Below are 24,421 nucleotides of genomic sequence, written 5' to 3'. Positions count from 1 at the left end.
TGCAGTGAGCTGAGATGGCAGCAGTACCGTCCAGCTTCGGCTCGGCATCAGAGGGAGACCATGGAAAGAGTGGGAGAGGGGGCTCGGCATCAGAGGGAGACCATGGAAAGAGAGGGAGAGGGAGAGGGAGAGGGAGAGGGAGCTAAAATGATACTTTAAAAATAAGTAAAAAATCAAATATTGATCTTCATTGACATTTATGAGATTAACTCATTAATCTGAAAATAATGAATATGTGATTCTTTCCCTTTATTTATCCTGCCTTTTCTACATAAACTGTATTTCAGTGTTACCAGCTACTTGAAGAGGTTTTTGTTTTTTTTTCCTTCAAGAATTCCAGCTAGATACCGAGGAAATCTAGACTTAGAAAAATTATAGTCATGCAATACTCTGCTGAAATAATAGTTTTAGGAAGAGATTATCAATAGATGCTCAACCATTAGGTGAGTGGGTGGAAAACTTTATTATGGAGGGGTCAGGGTGTTGACCCAAACTAATGATGAATTTTAGCACCACTAAAGGTGGGATGACCAGACATTATGTACCTCATAATGTGATACAATGGGAAATACTCAGCACATCACCTTTGAAATTTTCTTACTTAAAAGAAGGAATTGGATGGTATAAAGGAGGCTTAAGAAACCTAACAGCTAACTGCAATGTGTGGACCTTGTTTGGATCATAGTTTGAAAATACCAGCTGTATTTGTTTTGGGACAGTTGAGAAATTTGTTTGATGATACTAGGGTATAATTGCTAATTCTGTTAGGTGTAATAAAAGTGTGGTAATGATTTTAAATAGTAATCACCTATGCTTGTATACAGAAGCTTATAGGAATAAAATAGCAAGAAGTTTGTAATTTGCTTTAATATAGTTTTAAAAAAAGATAGCAAGGAACTAGGGGGGTTACAACAGGCAGGATTGGCAAAATGTTGATAATTCTGGAATCTGCATAATACATACATAGGTCTTCATTATATTATTTTACTTTTGGGTATGTTTGAAAAGTTCAATAATACAAAGTTTTTTAGAGTTGGTGAAGAACCTCTAACTCACATGCTTTTCTAAAACAGACACCGAAAAGACAATCACACTTTTCTCCCGAGAGACTTCTCACCAGCTCAAACATTTCTTGTGTTATTAAAGTACTGGTCTGTGTCAACATTAGAAACTTGGGTGGGGAAAGCTTTTATTGAAATTATATAGCTTATCTGAATATAGATATTCTTTTCTGAAACCCTTAAATTCCATTGAGTACCTTTTCTCTAAATCAACACTCTTATTTTAAATGACAGAAAATCTCATTTTGAAGTGTTGCAAAGCTCTGCAGTCACTCTAAGGCAAGAAATCTTTTTTTTTTTGCCATGTGAAAGTATCAGTTACACATTGCCACAATACTGTTGTGTGACAAATAACCACAAAATCTTAGTAGCATTATAACAATAAGCTTATTGCTCCCACATTGGGGTCAGTTGGGTGTCTTCTAGGCAGTTCTGCTAATCTTGGTTGGTTTACTGTTATAACGAGCACAGGCTGGTTAGGCCACTGATAAGATTCAATTCTGTTCTGCTTGCTTTTCATACATCTGTAAACTATCCCAGGTGTAGTCGCTTGATGATGGCAGATATGTAAGAGGAAGCAGTAAGTCCAGTTGCACAACCACTTTTCAAGTGTTAATTCTAGAGCTACCTATTCTCTGCTACAGAGGAAAGACTTCTGTGTACTTCACTCAATACTATGTGAATCATCAGATTTTCTACTCTGGCTAGTGGGAACAGGCACATGCCCAGCACTGTGTATCTGCTAGTTACTGTTTCCTTTTCTTTTAGGTGACTTTGGTGTTTAAGATTCCTTAAACACAATATGAAAAGCAGTAACCATAAAGTAAAATATTTATAAATTATGTTTCATTAAAATCAATAACTTCTAGTCATCAAAAGACACTAGAGTGAAAGCATAATTCACAGTGAGAAGATATTTATAATATATAAAGACTGAAAAATTAATAAGAAGACAGCCCAATTTTTGTAAAATGGGTAAAAGACTTAAACAGCCATTTCACAAAAAACGATATATGGCCAATGAGCATATGACAAAAGTCTTAATAGCATTTGTCATTAGGAAACTGCAAAAAACCCCCAACATATGGCCAAAGTAAAAATTTTCATTTTGTAAAATATATCAAGCCCAACACATATTAAGACTTATACACGCTATATTATATATGTATATGTATGTACACATAGAGGTTATACTTAACTTAAAAAACCACAAAAGCTTAACACACACATATACACACCCCCACACACATGAATAGGAAAGTTCACTCATCTAGTTAGTGGCAGAGTAGAGACTGCTGTTAAGATCGCTTACAATTTTCAAACTTTTTTTTAATGGAAGTATACGTGTGCATCTACATTTCTTCGTTTATAACATGAACAGTAAAAATCTAAGCTGCCGGGTGCGGTGGCTCATGCCTGTAATCCCAGCACTTTGGGAGGCTGAGGTGGGCAGATCACCTGAGGTCAGGTGTTCGAGACCAGCCTGGCCAACATTTTGAAACTCCGTCTCTACTAAAAATACCAAAAAAAAATTAGCTGGGCGTGGTGGCAGGTGCCTGTAATCTCAGCTACTCGGGAGGCTGAGGCAGGAGAGTCCCTTGAACCCGGGAGGCAGAGGTTGCAGTGAGCTGAGCTTGCGCCATTGTACTCCAGCCTGGGCAACAAAGAGCAAAACTCCATCTCAAAAAAAAAAAAAAAAAAAAAAAAAAAAAAAGTAAGCCTCAATGGAGTGAAGGTAAAGGATATAAAATAGCTTTATAAACTGATGACTAATTTAGTAAAGAAAAATACAAAATATGGCAAACATTTTTAAAAGTCTGATAATACTAAATGTAGGAGATGACATGGAACAGACGGAACTCTTACTCAGAACTGAAGGGTGTATATAATATAACTACTTTGGAACACAGTTTGTCTTTGTTTCATGATATTGCAAATGTGCTTAACCTAGTACTTAAATCAGTTCCACTCCTAGGGGTGTACTGTAGTGACACTCTTGTACTTCTAGACCAAGATAGGTTAATTTTTATTACTTTGTTTATAATAGCAAATAACTTTAAAGATCCCAAATATTTCAGTGAATACATAGATTGTGGCAAATTCACAGACAGGGATACTGTAAGATAGAAATAAAATAAATATACTGCAGCTATAGGAATAATATGGATGAATACCTGAGATAATAGTGGTAAAAAGACAAGTTATAGAAGAATATATAACCTAAATTTTTATAAAGTTCAAAAATAGGCAAAATTGAACAATTGTCTTATTTAGGATACCAAAAAGTAAGAGAATTATTAAAAATTTAGAGTAATGGCTATTTCAGAAAAGGTGGGGTTTATTAGGAGAACTTTTACTGTTTTATTATGGACATTTGTAAGTGGACTTGGGTGGATCTTGATTCTCTTTCTCTGGAGTATACTGGGAGGAGCATACTGACGGTGTCAGTCATTTTGGATATATTCAGTTTCTTAAATGGTTATTAGAAGATTCAAGGATGTCAGTTTTAGTCTTATACTTCCTAACTCAACTATTACCTATTCTATTTTATAAATATTAAAAATTTTATAATCATATTTTGAAAATTAAGGTGTTGTAAAAGTAAATACCTTGAAGTAAATAGTCGTTTTCTCTGGCTGGTGATATTATAGGGCACTTCACTTTTTATATTATGCATTTCTAAATCTTGTAAGTCTTTAATAATTAACATGCATTTTTTTTGTTTAGAAAACATAATTATAGAAAGTAAAATAACAAATGCAAAATGTTTACAATATATTTCTAACAAGGGTGGTAACCTTGAGTTATATGCTATCCTATTAAGCTGTCATGTCAGTCTTGATACTAAAGATATTCTTGCCAATCACTAGGCCCAATATTTACTCCCATTGCAGACTTTCAGATGAACATCTTTATCTTTCATCAGTATTTTAATAAGTCGAAATTTAGGTTAGTGTTTTCTTTATTGGTATAATATACTTGGTATCCGTTTATATGCAGTATTATCAAACAGTTGCCTGCAATCAACAGGAACGGGCTAAATAAAGAAAATAAATAAAAATTTTAAAAATTCCCATATCACTTGTTTTAAGTAAAAGTTAATTTTAAAAGCTGTGCGATAAATATCCCTTGCCTGCAAGACACTGCCTCTGCAAGACACTGTCTTTTTTTGGAATTTCTTTTAGGACCTGTAACTTAGTGTAAATATGTAATTACAAGAAGTTGCGGTAAAAAGTTTTACCGCAACTTCTTATAATTACATATTTACACTAAGTTACAGGTCCGAAAATGATGATGATTATTATTTTTTTTGAGACAGAGTTTTGCTCTGTCATCCAGGCTGGAGTGCAGTGGCACAGTCATGGCTCACTGCAGCCTCAACCTCCCAGGCTCAGGTGATCCTCTTGCCTCAGACTCCCGAGTAACTGGGACCACAGGTGCATGCCACCACACTTGGCTAACCATGGCTAATATCTGGGCACTGGCCTGTTGCCCAGGCTAGTCTCAAACTCTTCCCACCTCGGCCTCCTGTTGCTGAGATTACAGGTGTGAGCCACTGTGCCCAGTCAACATTTTAATTTTAAAGGAACAAAATATAAATTATATGGTTATTAAAACCATATTTCTATGATTAATTTAAAATCTTTAAGAAAGTATAACTTTATATAGAATGTGAAATATTTTAGAAACATATGAATGATGTAATTGATAATGAAACACTAGTTTCCCATAGTATCAAGTTTATACCTATTTCTTGAGTTGACTACCTTGAAGATTATGGTATATCTCCATTTTTATGGGAGAATAAATCTCCATTTTGATGTTTCTGTGTGTGTTTGCTTTTGTGTGTATGTGATTAGACAAATATAATGGTTGTAGAAAAGGTCTTTTTAACATCCACTTTTCTTATATGACTATATAATTTAAAAAATTACATGTTTATTCTCTTTAGAATTTTTTTTTTTCTAAATGAGTGCTCTAAAAATGTCACTTTAAATTGAGGCATAATGTTTGGAAAACATTATTTATTTATATTCTTGATGTTGATTTCAATAACATGCTAAGTTTTGCTCTGGTTGAATTTTTCCTGTATCCTAAGAGAAATTAATGACAATATTTTGACATAAGGTTTTCAGATTTTGCATTATTAAAAAAAGATTACAGTTGCATAGAATAAAAGAAAGCAATCGTTTAATAGTCCTAGGAAAGGATTAGATAAGCATGACATATTTTATAAATTAAACACAATTCTTATTTGGATCAAAAGTCTAAGCAGTTTTTTATAGATTTCTCAGATTAAATGGAAATGTATTCCATTTTTCATAATGTGAAAAAATGTCTAAATTTGTAATTTTTATAATATTTGTATGCTGTAAGTGAGCTACCTCCACTTCATTAACTTACCAAAGTTCCTCCAGAGATATAAATTATGACTAATAATACTTGTTTACCAATTTAAAATTTTCCAACTAAAAGTTAATACATGATTAAAGTAGTTGTTTAACGCAAATGCTAAACCTTTTTAAACAGTCCCTTTCTCCACTCCTTATCCCCACATCTTCTTCCCCAGTAAAGTCACAAAACCCCCTAAACTTAAGTATTAAAAATTTTTAACTTCGTAGATTCAGAGGGTACATGTGCAGGTTTGTTACAAGGGTATATTGCCTGACGTTTAGATTTGGGGTCACCTAAGTAGTGAGCATAGTACCCAATACGTAGTTTTTCAATCCTTGCCCTCCTCCCCCCTGTGTCTGTGGTTCCTATCTTTATGTCTGTGTGTACCCATTGTTTAGCTCCCAATTATAAGAGAGAACATGCAGTATTTGATTTTCGTTTTCTGTGTTAATTTGCTTAGGATAATGGCCTCCAGCAGCATCACCTTGCTGCAAAGGACATGATTTCATTCTTTCTGTGGCTGTGTAGGTATTCCATAATGCAAATGTACCACATTTTCTTTATCCAATTCACCAATGATGGGCACCTAGGTTGATTCCATGTCTTTGCTATTATGAATAGGGCTGCAGTGAACATATAAGTGCATGTATCTTTTTGGTAGAATGATTTATTTTCCTTTGTGTATGTAGCCAGTAATTGGATTGCTGAGTTGAATGGTGGTTCTATTTTCATTTCTTTGAGAAATCTCTAAACTAATTTCTATAGTGGCTGAACTAATTTACATTCTCAACAACAGTGTATAAGCATCTCCTTTTCTCTGCAGCGTTGCCAACATCTGTTATTTTTTAACTTAAAAAAACAATTTCAACTTGTATTTTAGATCAAGAGGTACATGTGCAGGTTTGTTGCATGGGTATATTGTGTGATGCTGAGGTTTAGGGTATGAATGATACTGTAATCCAGGTAGTGAGCGTAATACCTGATAGGTAGTTTTTTAGCACTTGCCCCACTTCCTCTCTCCTCTCTCTAGTAGTCTCCAGTGTCTGTGTTCCTGTCTTTATGCCCATGTGTACCCAGTACTTAGCTTTCACTTACATATGAGAACATGTGGTTTGGTTTTCTGTTCCTGCATTAATTCACATAGGATAATGGCGTCCAGCTGCATCCATGTTGCTGCAAAGGACATGATTTCATTTTTTTTTATGAATGCATAGTGTTCCATGATGTATATGTGCCACGTTTTCTTTATTCAATCCATCATGGTTGATTCCATGCCTTTGCTATTGTGAATAGTGCTGCAGTCAACATACAAGTACCTGTGTCATTATGATAGAACAATTTATATTCCTTTAGAGAGAGATATATATATATATATCCAGTTATGAGATTTCTGGGTCAATTGATAGTTCAGTTTTAATTTCTTTGAGAAATCACCACACCGCTTTCGACAGTGGCTGAATTAATTTATATTCCCACAAGCAGTGTATAAACATTTCCTTTTCTCCATAACCTCTTGCTAGCATCTGCTATTTTTTGACTTTTTAATAATAGCCCTTCTGACTTGTGTGAGGTGGTATCTCATTGTGATTTTTTGTTGTGGGAAGTCAGGAACCCTGAACGGAGGGACCAGCTGGAGTCGCAGCACAGGAACATAAATTGTGAAGATTTCATGGACATTTATCACTTCCTTAGTAATACTCTTATAATTTCTTACACCTGTTTTACTTTAATCTCTTAATCCTCTTATCTTCATAAGCTGAGGATGTACATCACCTCAGGACCCTGTGATGATTGCGTTAACTGTACAAATTGATTGTAAAACGTGTGTTTGAATGATATGAAATCAGTGCACCTTGAAAATAAACAGAATAACAGTGATTTTAGGGAACAACAGAAGACAACCATAAGGTCTGACTGCTTCCCGGGTCGGGCAAAAAGAGCCGCATTTTTCTTCTTGCAGAGAGCCTATAAACGGAGGTGCAAGTAGGAGAGATATCACTAAATTCTTTTCCTAGCAAGGAATATTGATACTAATACTCTAGGAAGAGAATTGCATTTCTGGAGGGAGGTCTATAAACCGCCGCTCTGGGAGTGTCTGTCCTCTGCAGTTGAGATAAGGACTGAGATATGCCCTGGTCTCCTGCAGTACCCTCAGGCTTACTAGGATTGGGAAAACCCCAGCCCTGGTAAATTTGAGGTCAGACCTGTTCTATGCTCTTGAACCCTGTTTTCTTTTTTCTTTTTTTTTTTTTTTATTATACTTTAAGTTTTAGGGTACATGTGCACAATGTGCAGGTTAGTTACATATGTATATATGTGCCATGTTGGTGTGCTGCACCCAGTAACTCATCATTTAACATTAGGTATATCTCCAAATGCTATCCCTCCCCCCTCCCCCCACCCCGCAACAGGCCCTGGTGTGTGATGTTCCCCTTCCTGTGTCCATGTGTTCTCATTGTCGAACGCTGTTTTCTGTTAAGATGTTTTTATCAAGACAATTCGTGCACAGCTGAACACAGACACTTATCAGGAGTTCCCGATTTTGTCCTTGTCGTGTTTCCTCAGAAGCATGTGATCTTTGTTCTTTTTGCCCTTTGAAGCATGTAATCTTTGTGACCTACTCCCTGTTCGTACACCCCCTCCCCTTTTGAAATCCTTAATAAAACTTGCTGGTTTTGCGACTCAGGTGGGCATCACGGTCCTACTGATATGTGATGTCACCCCCGGCGGCCCAGCTGTAAAGTTCTTCTCTTTGTACTCTTTCTCTTTATTTCTCAGACCAGCCGACACTTAAGGAAAATAGAACCTATGTTGAAATATTGGGGGTGGGTTACCCTGATAGTTTTTTCTTTTTTTTTTTTTTTTTGAGATAGGGTCTCACTCTTTTGCCCAGGCTGGAGTGCAGTGGCATGATCTTGGCTCACTGTAATCTCTGCCTCTCAGGTTCAAGTGGTTCTCCACAGATATGTACCACCATGCCCAGGTAATTTTTATATTTTTAGTAGAGATTGGGTTTCACCATGTTGGCCAGGCTGGTCTTGAACTCCCAACCTCATGTGATCCACCCACCTCGGCCTCCGAAAGTGCTGGGATTGCAGGCCTGAGCCACTGCACCCAGCCCCATTGTGGTTTTGATTTGCATTTCTCTAAAGATTAATGATACTGAGCATTTTTTCATCTGCTTGTTGGCCACATGTATGTCCTCTTTTGAAAAATGTATTTTCACATCCTTTGCCCACATTTTAATGGGGTTCTTTGTTTTTTGCTTGAAATTTGTTTAAGCTTCTTGTAGATTCTGGATATTAGAGCTTTGTTGGATGCATAGTTTGCAAATAATTTCACCCATTCTGTAGGTTTTCGGATTGCTGTGTTGATAATTTCTTTTTCCGTGCAGAAGCTTTTTAGTTTAATTAGATTCCACTTGCCAACTCTTGCTTTTGTAGCAGTTGCTTTTGAGGACTTAGTAATAAATTCTTTGCCAAGGCTGATATCCAGAGGGTATTACCTAGGTTTTCTTCCAGGATTTCTATAGTCCTTGGCCTTACATTTTAATCTTTAATCCATCTTGAATTAATTTTTTTTTTTTTTTTGTGGTGGGGTCTGGCTCTGTCACCCAGTCTGGAGTGCAGTGGTACCATCTTGACTCACTGCAACCTCTGCCTCCAGAGCTCAAGTGATTCTCCTGCCTCAGGCTCCCAAGTAGCTGGCATTATAGGCGCATGCACCACACCTGGCAATGTTTTTTTTTTTTTTTTGTATTTTTGGTAGAGACAGGGTTTCACCATGTGAGCCAGGCTGGTCTCAAACTCCTGGCCTCAAGTGATCTGCCAGCCTCAGCCTTCCAAAGTGCTGGGATTACAGGTGTGAGCCACCCCACCTGGCCATCTTGAATTAATTTTTGTGTATGGTGATATGTAGAGATCCAGTTTCATTCTTTTGCATATAGTTAACCAGTTATCCCAGCACCATTTATTGACTAGGGAGTTCTTTCCCCATTTTTTATTTTTTATTTTATTTTATTTTTTTTCACTTTCTTTTTTATTATTATGCTTTAAGTTCTGGGATACATGTGCAGGATGTGCAGGTTTGCTACATAGGTATACACGTGCCGTGGTGGTTTGCTCAACCCATCATCTACATTAGGTATTTCTCCTAATGTTATCCCTCCCATAGCCCCCACACCCCCCAACAGGCCCTGGTGTGTGATGTTCCCCTCCCGGTGTCCATGTGTTCCCATTGTTCAACTCCCACTTACAAGTGAAAACATGTGGTGTTTGGTTTTCAATTCCTCTGTTAGTTTGCTGAGAATGATGGTTTCCAGCTTCATCCATGTCCCTGCAAAGGACATGAACTCATCCTTTTTTATGGCTGCATAGTATTCCAGGGTGTATATGTGCCACATTTTCTTTATCCAGTCTGTCATTGATAGGCATTTGGATTGGTTTCAAGTCTTTGCTATTGTGAATAATGCTGCAATAAATATACGTGTGCATGCATCTTTATAGTAGAATGATTTATAATCCTTTGGGTATATACCCAGTAATGGGATTGCTGGGTCAAATGGTGTTTCTGGTTGTAGATCCTTGAGGAATTGCCACGCTGTCTTCTACAATGATTGAACTAGTTTACAGTCCCACCAACAGTGTAAAAGTGTTCCCATTTCTCCAGATCCTCTCTAGTATATATTGTTTCCTGACTTTTTAATGATCACCATTCCAACTGGAGTGAGATGGTATCTCATTGTGGTTTTGATTTGTATTTCTCTAATGACCAGTGATGATGAGATTTTTTTCTTATGTTTGTTGGCCACATAAATGTATACTTTTGAGATGTGTCTGTTCATATCCTTTGCCCACTTTTTGATGGGTTGTTTTCCTTTTTTCTCGTAAATTTGTGTAAGTTCCTTGTAGATTCTGGATACTAGCCTTTTGTCAGATGGATAGATTGCAAAATTTTTCTCCCATTCTGTAGGTTGCCTGTTCACTCTGGTGATAGTTTCATTTGCTGTGATAGTTTCATTTGCTGTGCAGAAGCTCTTTAGTTTAATTAGATCCCATTTGTCAATTTTGGCTTTTGTTGCCATTGCTTTGGTGTTTTAGTCATAAAGTCTTTGCCCATGCCTGTGTCCTGGATGGTATTGCCTAGGTTTTCTTCTAGGGTTTTTACGGATTTAGGTTTTATGCTTAAGTCTTTATTCCCTCTTGAGTTAATTTTTGTATAAGGTTTAAGGAAGGGGTCCAGTTTCAGTTTTCTGCGTATGGCTAGCCAGTTTTCCCAACACCATTTATTAAATAGGGAATCCTTTCCCCATTGCTTGTTTGTGTCAGGTTTGTCAAAGATCAGATGGTTGTAGATGTGTGGCATTATTTCTGAGGCCTCTGTTCTGTTTCATTGGTTTATATATCTGTTTTGGTACCAGTACCTTGCTATTTTGGTTACTGTAGCCTTGTAGCCTTTTTGATTTTAGCTGCAGCCTTTTTTATTTTAGCTACTCTGTTGAGTGTGAAATGTTACCCCATTGTGGTTTTAATTTACATTAGATCATGTTGAACACTTTTTTGTGTACCTATTTGCCATTCTTATAATTTCTTTTGTGAAGTGTATATTCACTCTTTACTGCAAGGGGATTATTAGTCTTTTTATTTTGGTTGTATATATTGTGGATATGTCTTCTTCTGTATAGCTATCTTCTACTATTTAGCAATAGCAACAAAAGGATGTTATACATAAAACATATTGACACATTTAATACTTCTAAGCTGCTGGCAGTTTTGGAAGGAAAGTAATTAGTATTTAAAACACAAACTTTATAATTTTAAATTTAAAACAAAAATTACGTTCTATTTTGTTTTTGATTTCAGGTGCAATTAAAAACTAGCATTTCTAGTCAGTATGTAATTCGGATGCAGCCAACTAATAGATGCCTTTCTACACTGGAGTGTGCAGCTGTTGCTCTTTCCATCTTGGAGAAAAATAATTACATACAAGAGGTATGTCTTTGTAAGGTTATAGTTTTTGAAAGTGGGAGTTTTCTTAGATTTTACATAGAAGATTTAGACATGCTTGTTAAATTTGTAACTCAAGTGACAAGTAGAATCTTCTGTGTTAGAAATTTATGTACTTTTATAACTTTCTTTCCCCTCTGGTGTTTTTCTGTGTGTGTGTTTAGCATTCCAGATTGCATTATTTAAATATTCATACTAAACTGTGCAAACAGCATTTGTAATATGCTAAATTACATTTAAGTAGCACAACATTAAGTAGTTTTGTGGCTAGATTTTTCTTTTAGTGTTTTCTCTTCTCTTTTTGGTATTTTGTGTTCTCTTGTGCTCAGCCTTTTCTTCTTTTTAGTTAAAAGAACATTCTATACCAACATTTTTATTTTTGCCTTGGTGCTGTATACTAACTTTCTGTTTCTCGTGTTAACCTTGCTTAGAATGTAAAAAAGACATTTTTCTTGAAAAAAATGCCTAGAGAGTATGAAAGTATTATAACCTGCAATTATTTCATTTAATTTCTATGAAAGCATGATGATTTCATATATAATTAATAATCATCAGCAAAGAATAATGTTTCAGTGTGCTTACTAACATCTCAGTCATTTGGAACATGCAAGAAACAGCATTTGTAGCAAAAGAAAAAATAGTGAAATAAAACCTAAATTGTTAGGGTTTTTTAATTATTGAAAAGTTTTGATAAATACAACTCATGAAGAAAGTCAGAGGATAATGAGCACAACTAAAAGGGATTTATAACTCCCCCTTCAAAACACAGCATGAACACATGGATGCACACACGCACATACACACGCGAAAGAGGTACTCTTTCCTGCCTTCTTTCTCATTATCCATTATGGTTACAGTTATGAGTATGCCTTAAACACGAAGGAAATTTCAATAATAGATGAAAGCTCAGTTCAGAGTAAATGTATTAGCTACCAAGATATTAATCCTAAAGAGAACAAAAAGATAGCAAAAGCAAGGAGTGTTAAAGAATGTTAGAAGCAGGCCTTGAATTACTTTTTTCCTCTCCTCTACCCTAAGCTGTGGAATATGTCAGAGTTGGAGACTTTTCTTCTTTTGAAAAAACTAGGATTTTCGTGTGTGTGTGTGTGTGTGTGCACGCGCGTGTGTTTGAGTAGACTTTGTTTAGGGTCTAGTCAATTTCACTTTCTCTGCTTTTGAAAAAAAATTCATGAAGGAACATAGATTCTTACTTTAAATGAGCAGGGAGTGTTCTCAGACACCTTTCCATCTCCTCTAACCATGTCACCTACTCCCATGTCCCTAGCCATGAGCATAGTACTTTATATACCCCATATGTGTCTTTCTGTTTTATTTACCATCATCTCTGTATATTCTTAAGCAAATATATATACATACACACTTTTTACAGGTGTCTTAATAGAATTATGTAACCCAGTGCTGTTGTTTAAACTTGCTTTCTCTACAGTCTCTGCGTTTTCTTTTTTGTTGATGTAAAACTCTAGGATCAGACAACATCAGACCAAACAAGGACCCATTGAAAGTTCAAATTTTGAGGGAAAATATATTCCTTAGCTATAGATTTAAAGCTTACTTTTCTCCCCTTTTGGGTTCTGGAAAGAATTCTCTGTGGACTTATATCTCTTTTTCGTACAACTGGAATTGGATCTTTACTGCAATCCTAAATATAACCTTTAATGTTAGTAATGGTGGTGGTTATGGTAATAGTGGTTGTAGAATAATAGGGTTACAGTTAAGGATAGGGTTTGTACTACTACTACTACTACTACTAATTCTGCTGGTGCTCCCTTCTCTCTAGTTTTATATTATTTTGTACATTATATAAATTAATATACCATCTACTTGTAAAAAAAGATAAATTTAAAAATTAATATACCATTATATTAGGAATCCTATTAGCTAAGAATGTTACAGGCTTTATTTTACAAATGTTCTAGACTCAACAAAGTATTAGAGTGAATTCTTTCAAAGTTAACTGATGAGGAACTTTTTGAAAAAATGATATAACATTACATAGTTAGGACAACTTTATGTTGTTTTAGGGCCTCTTCTCCATCAGCATTTTTTCATTCTTTTATTACTTCTATTGTTTTATATAACCCGAGGCATTTATTGATGACATAAAGCCACAGGCTGACTTGAATCTTGCTAGATTGTGCTTTGTGATGTGATATCTTAAAAACAAAAAACAACAAAAAAAAGGAATCCTTATTGTGACAACTTGAGACTTGCAAAATACATTCTGAGTGTAATATCTAACAAAAGGCAAAGTTTAAGACAACAGAATGGTGACAGGACCCATTATCTCTTCAGCTTTTGTTATTGTTGTCTGTAGATAAAATTAAACATAAAGTCCCAAATTAATAGTGAGGTCTTAGAGCCCTCATTCTGCTTGCTTTGGTTGCCAGGAGTAATTGTACTGCAGTGGCCAGGAGTAGAAAAAGGATATTTGACAGTCAAACCTGGGATTTGGGAGGTACTGATAACATGGTGGGAGAGTGAGCAGAAGAAATACATAATAAAACATCTCAAGTTACTTATTATTACAGATGGCAAAAATTGCTTCCAGCCACAATTTATATAGTGAAAGCTGTTTTCTTAGTGGGGGAACCCCACATCCAGCCTTTTCAAATCTAGTTATGAGAAAAAAATTAGCATCTAGTTACAATAATAAATTAGCATCTTTGTGAAATGCAGTATCAGTCTGCCCTAAACATAGGTGTTTTCTTTCCCTCCTGGGGAGGAAAGTGATGACATACACTTTTTCCCAATAAACTTTTATCAGGGGCATTCTAATAAAACCTTAAGATGGTGGGGGAGAATAGTAAATTTTCTTTTTCTTTTTCCTCTTTTCTTTGCTTCACTTTCCTTCACTTTTCTTTTTCTTTTCCAACAGAGTCTTGCTCTGTCACCCAGGCTGGAGTGCAGTGGCATGATCTTGATTCACTGCAACTTCTGCCTCCTGGGTTTAAGTGATCCTCCCACCTCAGCCTCCCAAGTAGCTGGGACTACAGGTGCATACCACCATGCCCAGCTAATTTTTGTATTTTTTGTAGAGATGGGAGAGGCGGGAGGAGTCTCATGTTGCCCAGATTGGTCTTGAACTCCTAGGGGATTTAAGCGATCCACCTGCCTTCACCTGCCAAAATGTTGGAATTACAGGTCTGAGCTACTGTGCCTGCCAGAGAAGAGTAAATTTTCACTTGGCTTCATTCTATAGAGGCAGGGCTCCTCAAAATAAAGAACTTGGCACAGAATAGCTTTGTTAATCTGTTGTCTCATCCTCACTCTTTATTCTAGAGCAGTTTTTCAAGCACCTGAAAGCATGGCTACATGAAAGTAGCACGATGTGGATTTTGAAGTAGTTTTGAATTACAGCTTATTATCATCACTTTTTGCAAGTGGGCAGACCACATAATTTTTTGTGCTTGTGTTCTTATCTGTAATATACAAAACGCTACCTCATAGTATTTCAAGAACTGAGATAATAATGAGTAATTGCCACAGTTGTCAACACAGGCACTCAAAAAGAGTTAATCCTCTTGCCCCTCTTTTCCTCTCTAATTTTTGCCTGTAGATTGGCAAAAGAAAGTCTGAACTAAAAGATGGTGGCTTTCATTAGCTACTACAGTATTTACCAGGACTTTTCATACCTTGGAAGCCTTTAGCTTGGGGTTCTTTTTTATTACAGAACCTTTTCTACTTACGAAGTTTTATCATAGGAATTTTTAAAGATAGATGTGGCAAAACCTCCTGCTATAACCTTAATGTTTTGGCTCTACCCAATATCTGCAGTTGGTAGTAATGGTTCCTTGAAAACTGTCACTTTTCACATGCAGCAAAAAGGATTTACTAGGATAGGCTACAACTTTAAAACTCTAAAGTTGAAATCAGATAAGATGACAAAAGTTTATGCATCTCTCATGCTGTTTGTCCAGTGGGATTACCCTGAGGACCTCTGCTGATTGCAGTCACTCAGGCACCCAACCTGATGGAGGAACTATCTAGATAATTCATCCCACTTTCATCAAGGAAGGAGCAAGGAAGGTGGTGTATCCTATACCACTTTTAATGCTTCTGCCCTAAGGTGACACGTATTAGTTGTACTCACATTTCATTAACCAAAGCAAGTTATATGGCTGTGCCTAAATTTAAAAAGAGATAGAAAATGCCAATCTGCTCATGTATCAGGAAGGAGGCTGGCCTATTTGTGAACAGCTGTAGGGAGTACCAACAGAGATGGAGTAGGGATCTAATCCAGATCTGCCTGTTTCCGAAATTCATTCTCTTCATTACCTCAGTAAATTGATAGAATCTTATCTTCAGGATGTAAAAGTTGGAATCTTTTGACCATAAGAATATGAGTTTTCTTCTGTTTACAAGAATATAATAAATGTCATAAAATATCAATAGAATCTTCAGTTGTCTTGGTCTGTATGTCATCCTAGGTATGTTTCCTGGGTTCAGTGTTTCAGAATGCAGTCCACTGTGGTGACTCTGTAAAGTACGTAAAGTCATATATAGTTATTTTAGCATTCCCTCTCTTATTTTCCTCATTAAAATAAATTATGGGAACATGCATAAGGAGTTTTCTACAATAATATTGTGCAGAGCCTTTCCAAGATGTTTACCTTTTTTCTATCTCTCTCCTTCCTTCCTTCCTTCCTTCCTTCCTTCCTTCCTTCCTTCCTCCCTCCCTTCCTCCCTCCCTGCCTCCGTCCCTCCCTCCCTTCCTTCCTTTTCCCTTCCCTTTCCCTTCGTTTCCCTTCCTTCCTTTTCTTTCTTTTCTTTCATTTCTATTCTGGGCCGGATGCAGTGGCTCACACCTGTAATCCCAGCACTTTGGGAGGCCGAGGCGGGTGGATCACGAGGTCAGGAGTTCGAGACCAGCCTGGCCAATATGGTGAAACCCCGTCTCTACTAAAAATACAAAAATAAGCTGGGCATGGTGGCATGCGCCTATAGTCCCAGCTACTTGGGAGGCTGAGGCCGAAGAATCACTTGAACCCAGGAGGCGGAGGTTGCAGTGAGCCGAGATCATGCCATTGCACTCCAGCCTGGGTGACAGAACAAGACTCCATCTCAAAAAAAGAAAAAATAAAAAAAAGAGGAAGAAGAAAGTTTCTCATTCTGTCACCAAGGCTGGAGTGCAGTGGTATGATCGTGGCTCACTGCCGCCTTGACCTCCCAGGCTCAAGCGATCCCCCTGCCTCAGCCTCCCGAGTAGCTGGGACCACAGGTGCACACCACCATGTCTGGCTAATTTTTTCTATTTTCTTTTTTTTTTTTTTAATAGAAACAGGGTCTTGCCATGTTGCCTAGGCTGGTCTCAAACTGCTGGGCTCAAGCAATCCTCCTGCATCAGCCTCCCAAAATGCTGGGATTACGGATGTGGGGGTGTATATTACAGTAAGGAATTATATTTGCCTGCATGTAAGAGAGCCCTTACTGCAGTGGTTAATTCACATGGGGTTTTCTTTTTCTCCTGTAAATCAGAAATGTTGAGGTGGGCAGTCCTGACTGGGAATGCAGCTTGAAAAAGAATTCAGGGACAAGTTTTCTTTTCTTTCTGTCCATCATCTTTTGTATTTGGCTTTAATCTTCATGTTTATTGCCTAGTAGTCACATGATGCTTGTCCTACCTTCAACAGTTACTTTCTAGGCAGGAAAAAAGGACAAAAACCTATGCCTGCTAAGTTTGTCCCCTTTAAAGAGTATCTCTAGAAGCCCCATCGAAGGACTTCTAGTTACATCTTCTTGGATAGATTGGGTCATTAGTGAATGTAATATTAGTAGCTGGACACATTGCTACCTTGAACATAATTTGAATTATTTTAATAAGGGAGAAAATAATGAATACGAAGAAGCAACTACTAGTGACTATCACAATAAATAAATTTAATTTCATTGTAAATTAAAGCTATTAAGCCCTTTTTCTACCACTTACGTTGTGCACCAGCCTCCCAAAATGCTGGGATTACAGAAGTGAGAGTGTGTATTATAGTTAGGAATGATATTTGGCCGCATGTAAGAGAACCCTTACTGCATTTGTTAATTCACGTGGGGTTTTCTTTGTGGGTTAATACATTTTCACGTAGACATTGTGAATTTTTTGTAGTTAAATCTATCAGTTTTTTCTTTGCTTCTTTTGTGCTCCTTTAACAATCTGTTTAATTAAGTTTTTTTGCTATTATTTTTGAAAACATCTTCATCAGTGGTCTCAGGCCCAAGGAAGGAATCTCACCCAAAATATGTTTAAAACACTGGCATAGTGTTGTTATTTTTTTTAATTTTTGAATTTGAATAACTTCAGGTAGAGCATATACTCCAGCTGTATTACAGCCGCCACTATTCTCTGTTGGCTTATAAAGATCCACCCAGTTTACGTGTTTCTGTTACATGGCTGGCCTATAGGTATTTGAATTTAGACGGTTCAGATATTGTTAGAATGATTTCAAATGCACCAAGACCTGGGCATCTAACTTGTATGTGGTCCATGGCACTAATGTGAGAGAAATAGCAAACCGTTTACCCATTGCTGTCATCATCTAATTGTTGTCAGGTGTCAGTAAGCTTGCATTAATTTGTCATAGAAACTGAATTGACTATTTTGGTGTACTTATCTTTGTATTTAAATGTCTCATTTAGTCTCCTTGTTATGGATTCAATTATAATGGCAACAATTTTTCGTGGTGTTTGAATAAGTTAATGTATAAAATTAATGCCAGACTTTATTACCTATGTGGAAAATCAGTATTTGTATCTTTTTACTAAAATTCCTTAGTGTAATATTAAGGCATGAATTTTAAAGACATTATTTATCTAGAAATAATTATATATTTATCAGAGTGCCTAGAGTTTCTCATAGTTAAAAGCCAATCATAATAAAAGAAACATAGTAACTCCTATTTCTGAATGAAAAATGTAGATAGAATATCATGATTTGTCACAGACACTTTTTCAGTGTCTTTTTTCTCTTAACAGACTTTGCTTCGCCCTCTTCAAGCTTTATGCTCTTTTCAACTTCAGCATGGTGCCCAAATTCGCCTCAGCAAGGAACACCTTCTGAAAAATGGATTATATCCTAAACCAATGCCAAAGAACAAACGCAAACTCAGGAAAATGGAATTGTTAATGAATAGTGTTAAAATTTAGTACAGTTATTCTTTTGGTGCTAGCTTAACTGTCTTCATCTAACAATACCAAATTAAGTTTTCATATAGTTCAGGTCTGTAGGTTTTTGACTTGCTAAAGAAGAATGAGAATTGCATACTAATCTTACCCAGAAGAATGAAGTAAACCAAATATTCATAAATACAAATAAACAGAAATTCACTGGCTCACTGAAAAGCAGGATTTCATACTGTACTTGTTTTTAAAAATGTGCCTCTAATACATGTTTTCAAACCCAAATTTAAAATATGATTTGTTGTTGTGATAGGTTAGAAGTTCTTACTTGTAAAATAGAAGAAAATTGTTGTAGTGTATTGGAACGGTGCTGTTTCCATTAATGTTTATAAATAATTAGGTGTAGACCAATAATATAAGATTCCTACATCAGTTTGCAGTCCTGACTTTATAGTTTGAAATAAGTAGCAAAAGAAAATTATGATAATCAAGTAATTTATTATTTTGTAAAATAGTATAAAGGAATAAGGAAATTTTAAGTATTGTTTAGGGGCTAAATTTGAACTCAGCTAATATGATTTAAGTGCTCTATTAATTGCCCTGATTTTTAAAGAGGTGCATGTAATTTTGAAATAGCACACATTTTCATTTGTAATCACTCTGGATAAATTTGTATTTTTCAGTGTTCATTGAACAGGCTTATTGACTCTGGTAAACTTATTTTATTGATGTTTTCATATGGAAAATGATAAGTGGAATATGATACAATTGTTATTTTCAGAACATATTTCTTTAGGGCTATTTAATATAACCTTTTTAATGGGCAAAAACTTTCCATTTGACAGAAAAAATTCTTCCTGCTCTGTGGGAAAATATTTGCTGAGATTTTGTATAGAATAAGAGACATGTATGTAACATATATGTGTATTCAGCACAAGTCTACTGCAATTATGTACACATTTTGGCAAGAAGAGGGGATTTTGTTTAGTCTTTGTTTATGACTTCTAGAGTTTCCTGTATCTAGGGTTAAGTTGTAAGAAAAAACTAAACATGCCATTTAAAGGTAAACTTGGTAACTATTTATAGAGCATACACCAATGATTATTTCTCACAGTTTTCATGATCATTTGTTTATTATTTACTTGGATTAGACTCATTAAAAGGTATAATGCTGGTCACAATTAGAATTCTAATATTTGGGGAAACTATGCAGAAAATATTTTAAAATATTAAAAGAGTGCTAGCTTCTATTGTTGATTTATTTTTGGATTTAAAAACAAATTAGGGCTGGGCCCATTAGCTCACACCTGTAATCCCAGCACTTTGGGAGGCTGAGATGTGAGAATTGCTTGAGCCCAGGAGTTTGAGACCAGCCTGGGCAATATGGTGAGACCCCATCTCCATACAAAATTAAAAAAAAAAAAAATTAGCCAGATGTGGTGGTGTGCATCTGTAGTCCTAGCTACTTGGGAGGCTAAGGTGGGAGGATCGCTGGAGCCCAGGACATCAAGGTTGCAAGGAGCTATGTTCATTCCACTGCACTCCAGCCTGGGCTACAGAGTGAGACCTGTCTAAAATAAATAAATAAATAAACAAACTAGCTCATTTACAATGTAAAGCACCTGATATGAAATGATTATTTGGTGTACTAGAAAAGAAACAGCATATAATAATGTATAATAGTTTCTTAACAAGTGGGGCTAAAATCATTTTATAGTAATTTTTCACATTGATATTAAACTTCATGAGTTTCTTTTAGTCATTATTATTATTATTATTATTTGAGATGGAATCTCGCTCTGTCGCCCAGGCTGGAGTGCAGTGGCGCAATCTTGGCTCACTGCAAGCTCCACCTCCTGGGTTCACGCCATTCTTCTGCCTCAGCCTCCTGAGTAGCTGGGACTACAGGTGCCCACCACCACGCCCGGCTAATTTTTTGTATTTTTAGTAGAGATGGGGTTTCACCGTATTAGCCAGGATGGTCTTGATCTCCTGACCTCGTGATCTGCCTGCCATGGCCTCCAAAAGTGCTGCGACCGTGCCCAGCCATCATTATTATTTTTTAAAAAGAAAACTCCCCCTACCCCCAGTATACCATTTTGTATCTCAAAATTTTACTTTATTGATTTTTAAGAGTAATTTCTACTTTTATCTTTTAAATAAATCATTTTAGAGTATTTTTGAAGACTTAAAAAGCTTAAAATTTAGTGTTTTTGGAAATGTATAAAATTTTCTTGAAGTATGTATAGTTTTCCAAATTACTTTACTGACCTGTTAACTCACTGTACTTGTTTTTTACTTATTTTTTCCTGACCTCTTAACAAGGTGAGTCCATTTAATCATCTGTGGTATAAAATGCTTCTCTAGTCACCTGTTCTCATTAAACAGTTGTAAGTAAGTTTTAAAAGCCATTATTTTAATTACTAAAAGTTCTCAAGTGTGTAGTATTATCTGAGTATTTTAACTGAAAAATTAATCAGCCTTTTAAAAATTACTTTTTTATTGTATTAGTTGGCTTTTAAATTCAGATTCTTTATATTTGCTTGATTTTCCTGGAAGTTCCAAGTTTTATGAATTTGTAGCTGATAGTAGGTTTTACTTGTGTACCCCATCTGCACTTTGATGTTGTGTAGATGGTTTTTTGAGTTATTTGAACCATGTAACTCAGAGAATAGTATTTCCTCATGCATAAAGTGACCTCACTTTTAATCAGCTCCTTTATAGTATGTTGAAAATCACTGCATGTAATGAGAGGTATTGAGAGTTTCTTGCACACATGAGTGTAAAAGGTTGAGAACTAGATTATACAAAGTAGTAAGTCACAGTGCATGGCAACTTTCTACAGGTTGGATTACAAGACTTATGTGGAATAGGAGAATTATATTGGGAAAAAATTATTTTCTCTAACTTTAAGACTCCAGAGACACTTTTCTTAGTCATGACCAGTAATATTTTCCAAATATTTTGGAAGAAATAAGCTCCTCACTATACCACCAGTTAGTGATTTATTTATTTATGTATTTTAGAGACAGGGCCTCCTTCTGTCACCCAGTTTGGAGTGCAGTGGTGTAATCATAGCTTACTGCAGCATCAAACTCCTGGGCTCAAGTGTTCCTCCTGCCTCAGCCTCACAAGTAGCTAGAACCTCAGCCCCATGCCACCACACTCAGCTAATTTTAAATTTTACTAATTTCATTTAATTTTTGTGGAGATGGGGGTCTTGCTGTGTTGTTCAGGCTGGTCCTGAACTCCTGGCCTCAAGCGATCCTTCTGCCTTGGCCTCTCAGTAAATTATATAGAAGAGCACTTCTGTATAATTTACTCAGTTTCTTCATCACATATTTCCAACTGTTGCCCTAATAGGTTTAAAAATGTGATTATGTTATTAGAAAATCCTTTCCATTGAATTTCAGGGATGCTGAATTTCAGGGAGCTAAATTGTTGACCCTTGCCTGTAGTTGTTATTGGTTCAGAAGTAAATTTTATTGATGCTACAAGTAAAAAATTAGATCTGACTTAGTGAACTCAAAAGTTTTACAAAACTGTATTTTACTATGTAGATGTATTTCTTTAAAATAGGTATGGATGGATATTTTTATGAATAAATAATATTGCATTATAGATGGAATGAAACTTTGCATTTAATTTGCCCCATAAGTAGGCTTTTTGTAGAATGAATTACTCTCTCAAATTGTCCAATCTAAATTTTTATTAGCTACATTAACTTAAAGCATATTCTCTCTCTTTTCTCTTCACACTTTCTTCCTCCTTCCCAGGGTCTTCCTCTCCCTCTTTCATCACCTACATTGTCCCCCTTCCTTTTATACTATTCTTATTGTATGTACTAGCTGTTGTTATTTATACAAATACTCATACATCCTTACACAGCATGTTTTTAAACAAAAGATACTGTAGTGGTCTTAACAGTTTACAATTTTATATTTAAAAATTATTCAGGAAATCTGGAAATCCCTGACATTTTACACCATGCTGATCACTTGACTCCTGTCTTAGTCCATTCTGGCTGCTATCTCAGAATACCAGAGACTGGATAGCTTATAAAAAACAGAAATTTATTTCTTCTAAGTCTGGAGGCTGGGAAATACAATATCAAGGTGCTAGCAGATTTGGTGTCTGGTGAGGGGCCCACTCACTGGTTCATAGATGGTGCATTCTAGCTGTGTCTTCACCTAGTGGAAGGGTCGAGCTAGCTCTCTGAGACCCTTATGACCCAATCATCCCCCAAAGGTTCCACTTCCTAATACTATACCTCGGGAATTAAGGTTTCAACATGTGAGTTTTGTGGGGACACAAATATTCAGACCATAGCAACTCCTGTACTCTACTAAAAAGCATATTAGAGAAATAAGTAATTGTCTTTCAATTTTTAAGAATTATTCACTTGAGCCGAGCGTGGTGGCTCACGTCTGTAATTCCAGCACTTTGGGAGGCCGAGGTGGGTAGATCACGAGGTCAGGAGTTCAAGACCAGCCTGGCCAAGATGGTGAAACCTCATCTGTACTAAAAATACAAAAATTAGCCAGGCGTAGTGGCAGGCACCTGTAATCCCAGCTACTCAGGAGGCTGAGGCAGAGAATTGCTTGAACCTGGGAGGCAGAGGTTGCAGTGAGCTGAGATGTACCACTGCACTCTAGCCTGGGCGACAGAGTGAGACAGTGTCTCAAAAAAAAAAAAAATAAATAAATAAATAAAAATAAGATTCACTTGAACTAACAACGTAAGAATTACTTTTAAAAGAAACTTTTTAATGTAAGGTTTTTTAAAAAAAATATTCGAATAAGAAATTATACTATATGTCTTACTGTTATTGTTACTTAGAAGTATATTAAAGAATTAAAACATTTTTAAAAAGTGTACCTGCCTCAGGATTATTTTCATTACAGAGTACTCCTTACTGATTTTGCATAGAAATATCATTTACTCATTTCTGCCTCCAAATGTGTTATTTGCAAGGGGAAAATTTCCTCATTTTTGTGTGTGTATAAATGTAATTTTATGGGAAACAGTTGTTAGGAAAACTGGCAGTGATTTACAATATGATCATTTAATTTTATAAACTTACTGTTTAGTATTTTAGCTTTATTAAATAGCTTTATTTCTAAAGTTGCTTCTTAGTAAAATCAATGAAGATTTTTAAATATACGTGATTTTGAGTCTAAAATGTATACTTCCCTTTTTTCCATTTCTAGAATTGTCTGTAGTTATTTAAAGGAAACCAATGTTTTAGCATCATATTTTAATACTTTTTTGGCAACTCTCCGAACTCTTGCAAATTCAAATTCTATGTGGCAAGCAGTGATAGATAGTTTTATCCAAGACATATACGGTCTCCTATAAAAGAAAAAAATCCGCTTAGTGAATAAGGTAAAAGTAAAGATTGGTAGACACAATGAGTATCTTTAAAGTAAAATACATCATTAACAAAGTGACTAATTCTTTAATTTGTAAAGTGTTTAGTAAGTTAAAGTAGGGAAAGTGAATTATAGTGTCACTTTTTGGCTTTTCACTTGTGCTAATTGATTTCATTTCTTTAAAGAGTATCGGTCATCATTTAGCTTAGTTCATTAATATCTTTGCTGATGGGATATAGTAATAGTTTACTTAGAACTAAACATCTGTGGTTTCTAATATCTAATAGTACATTCCTAATATAATGCTAAACCTCATTTTCATTTAAAAATAGTTAAATCACTAATAATGGTTTTTTGTTATATGCGCTTACTATTAATTGTTAATAACAAAAGTTATTTGAATTGTTTTTGAAAATGTGATTGCCATAGATTTTCACTGATGATTCTTATTAATCCTATT

General features: G+C 35.8%; 1 protein-coding gene across 7 annotated transcripts in view; it reads left to right on the top strand.

Annotated features, from left to right (window-relative positions):
• DTWD2 (DTW domain containing 2) overlaps positions 1-23,464 on the top strand; it is a 158,401-nt gene extending 134,937 nt beyond the window's left edge. For 4 of the 7 annotated variants that reach the window (XM_019026188.4, XM_055387248.2, XM_055387253.2 and 1 more), the window contains 2 exons: positions 11,318-11,446; positions 18,446-23,464. In XM_019026188.4, coding sequence (XP_018881733.2) covers positions 11,318-11,446; positions 18,446-18,616 — 300 coding nt within the window. In that variant the 3' untranslated portion in view covers positions 18,617-23,464. Of the gene's footprint in view, positions 1-11,317; positions 11,447-15,909; positions 15,966-18,445 lie in introns of all 7 variants that reach the window. The other 3 variants (XM_055387249.2, XM_055387251.2, XM_055387252.2) reach the window with 2 other exon arrangements.
• Positions 23,465-24,421: the final 957 nt, after the last annotated feature.

This window comes from Gorilla gorilla, chromosome 4, assembly GCF_029281585.2.
Source record: "Gorilla gorilla gorilla isolate KB3781 chromosome 4, NHGRI_mGorGor1-v2.1_pri, whole genome shotgun sequence".
Lineage (NCBI taxonomy): Eukaryota > Metazoa > Chordata > Mammalia > Primates > Hominidae > Gorilla > Gorilla gorilla.
Note: the sequence above shows the minus strand (reverse complement) of the source record. Positions and strands in the feature narration are given on the sequence as shown.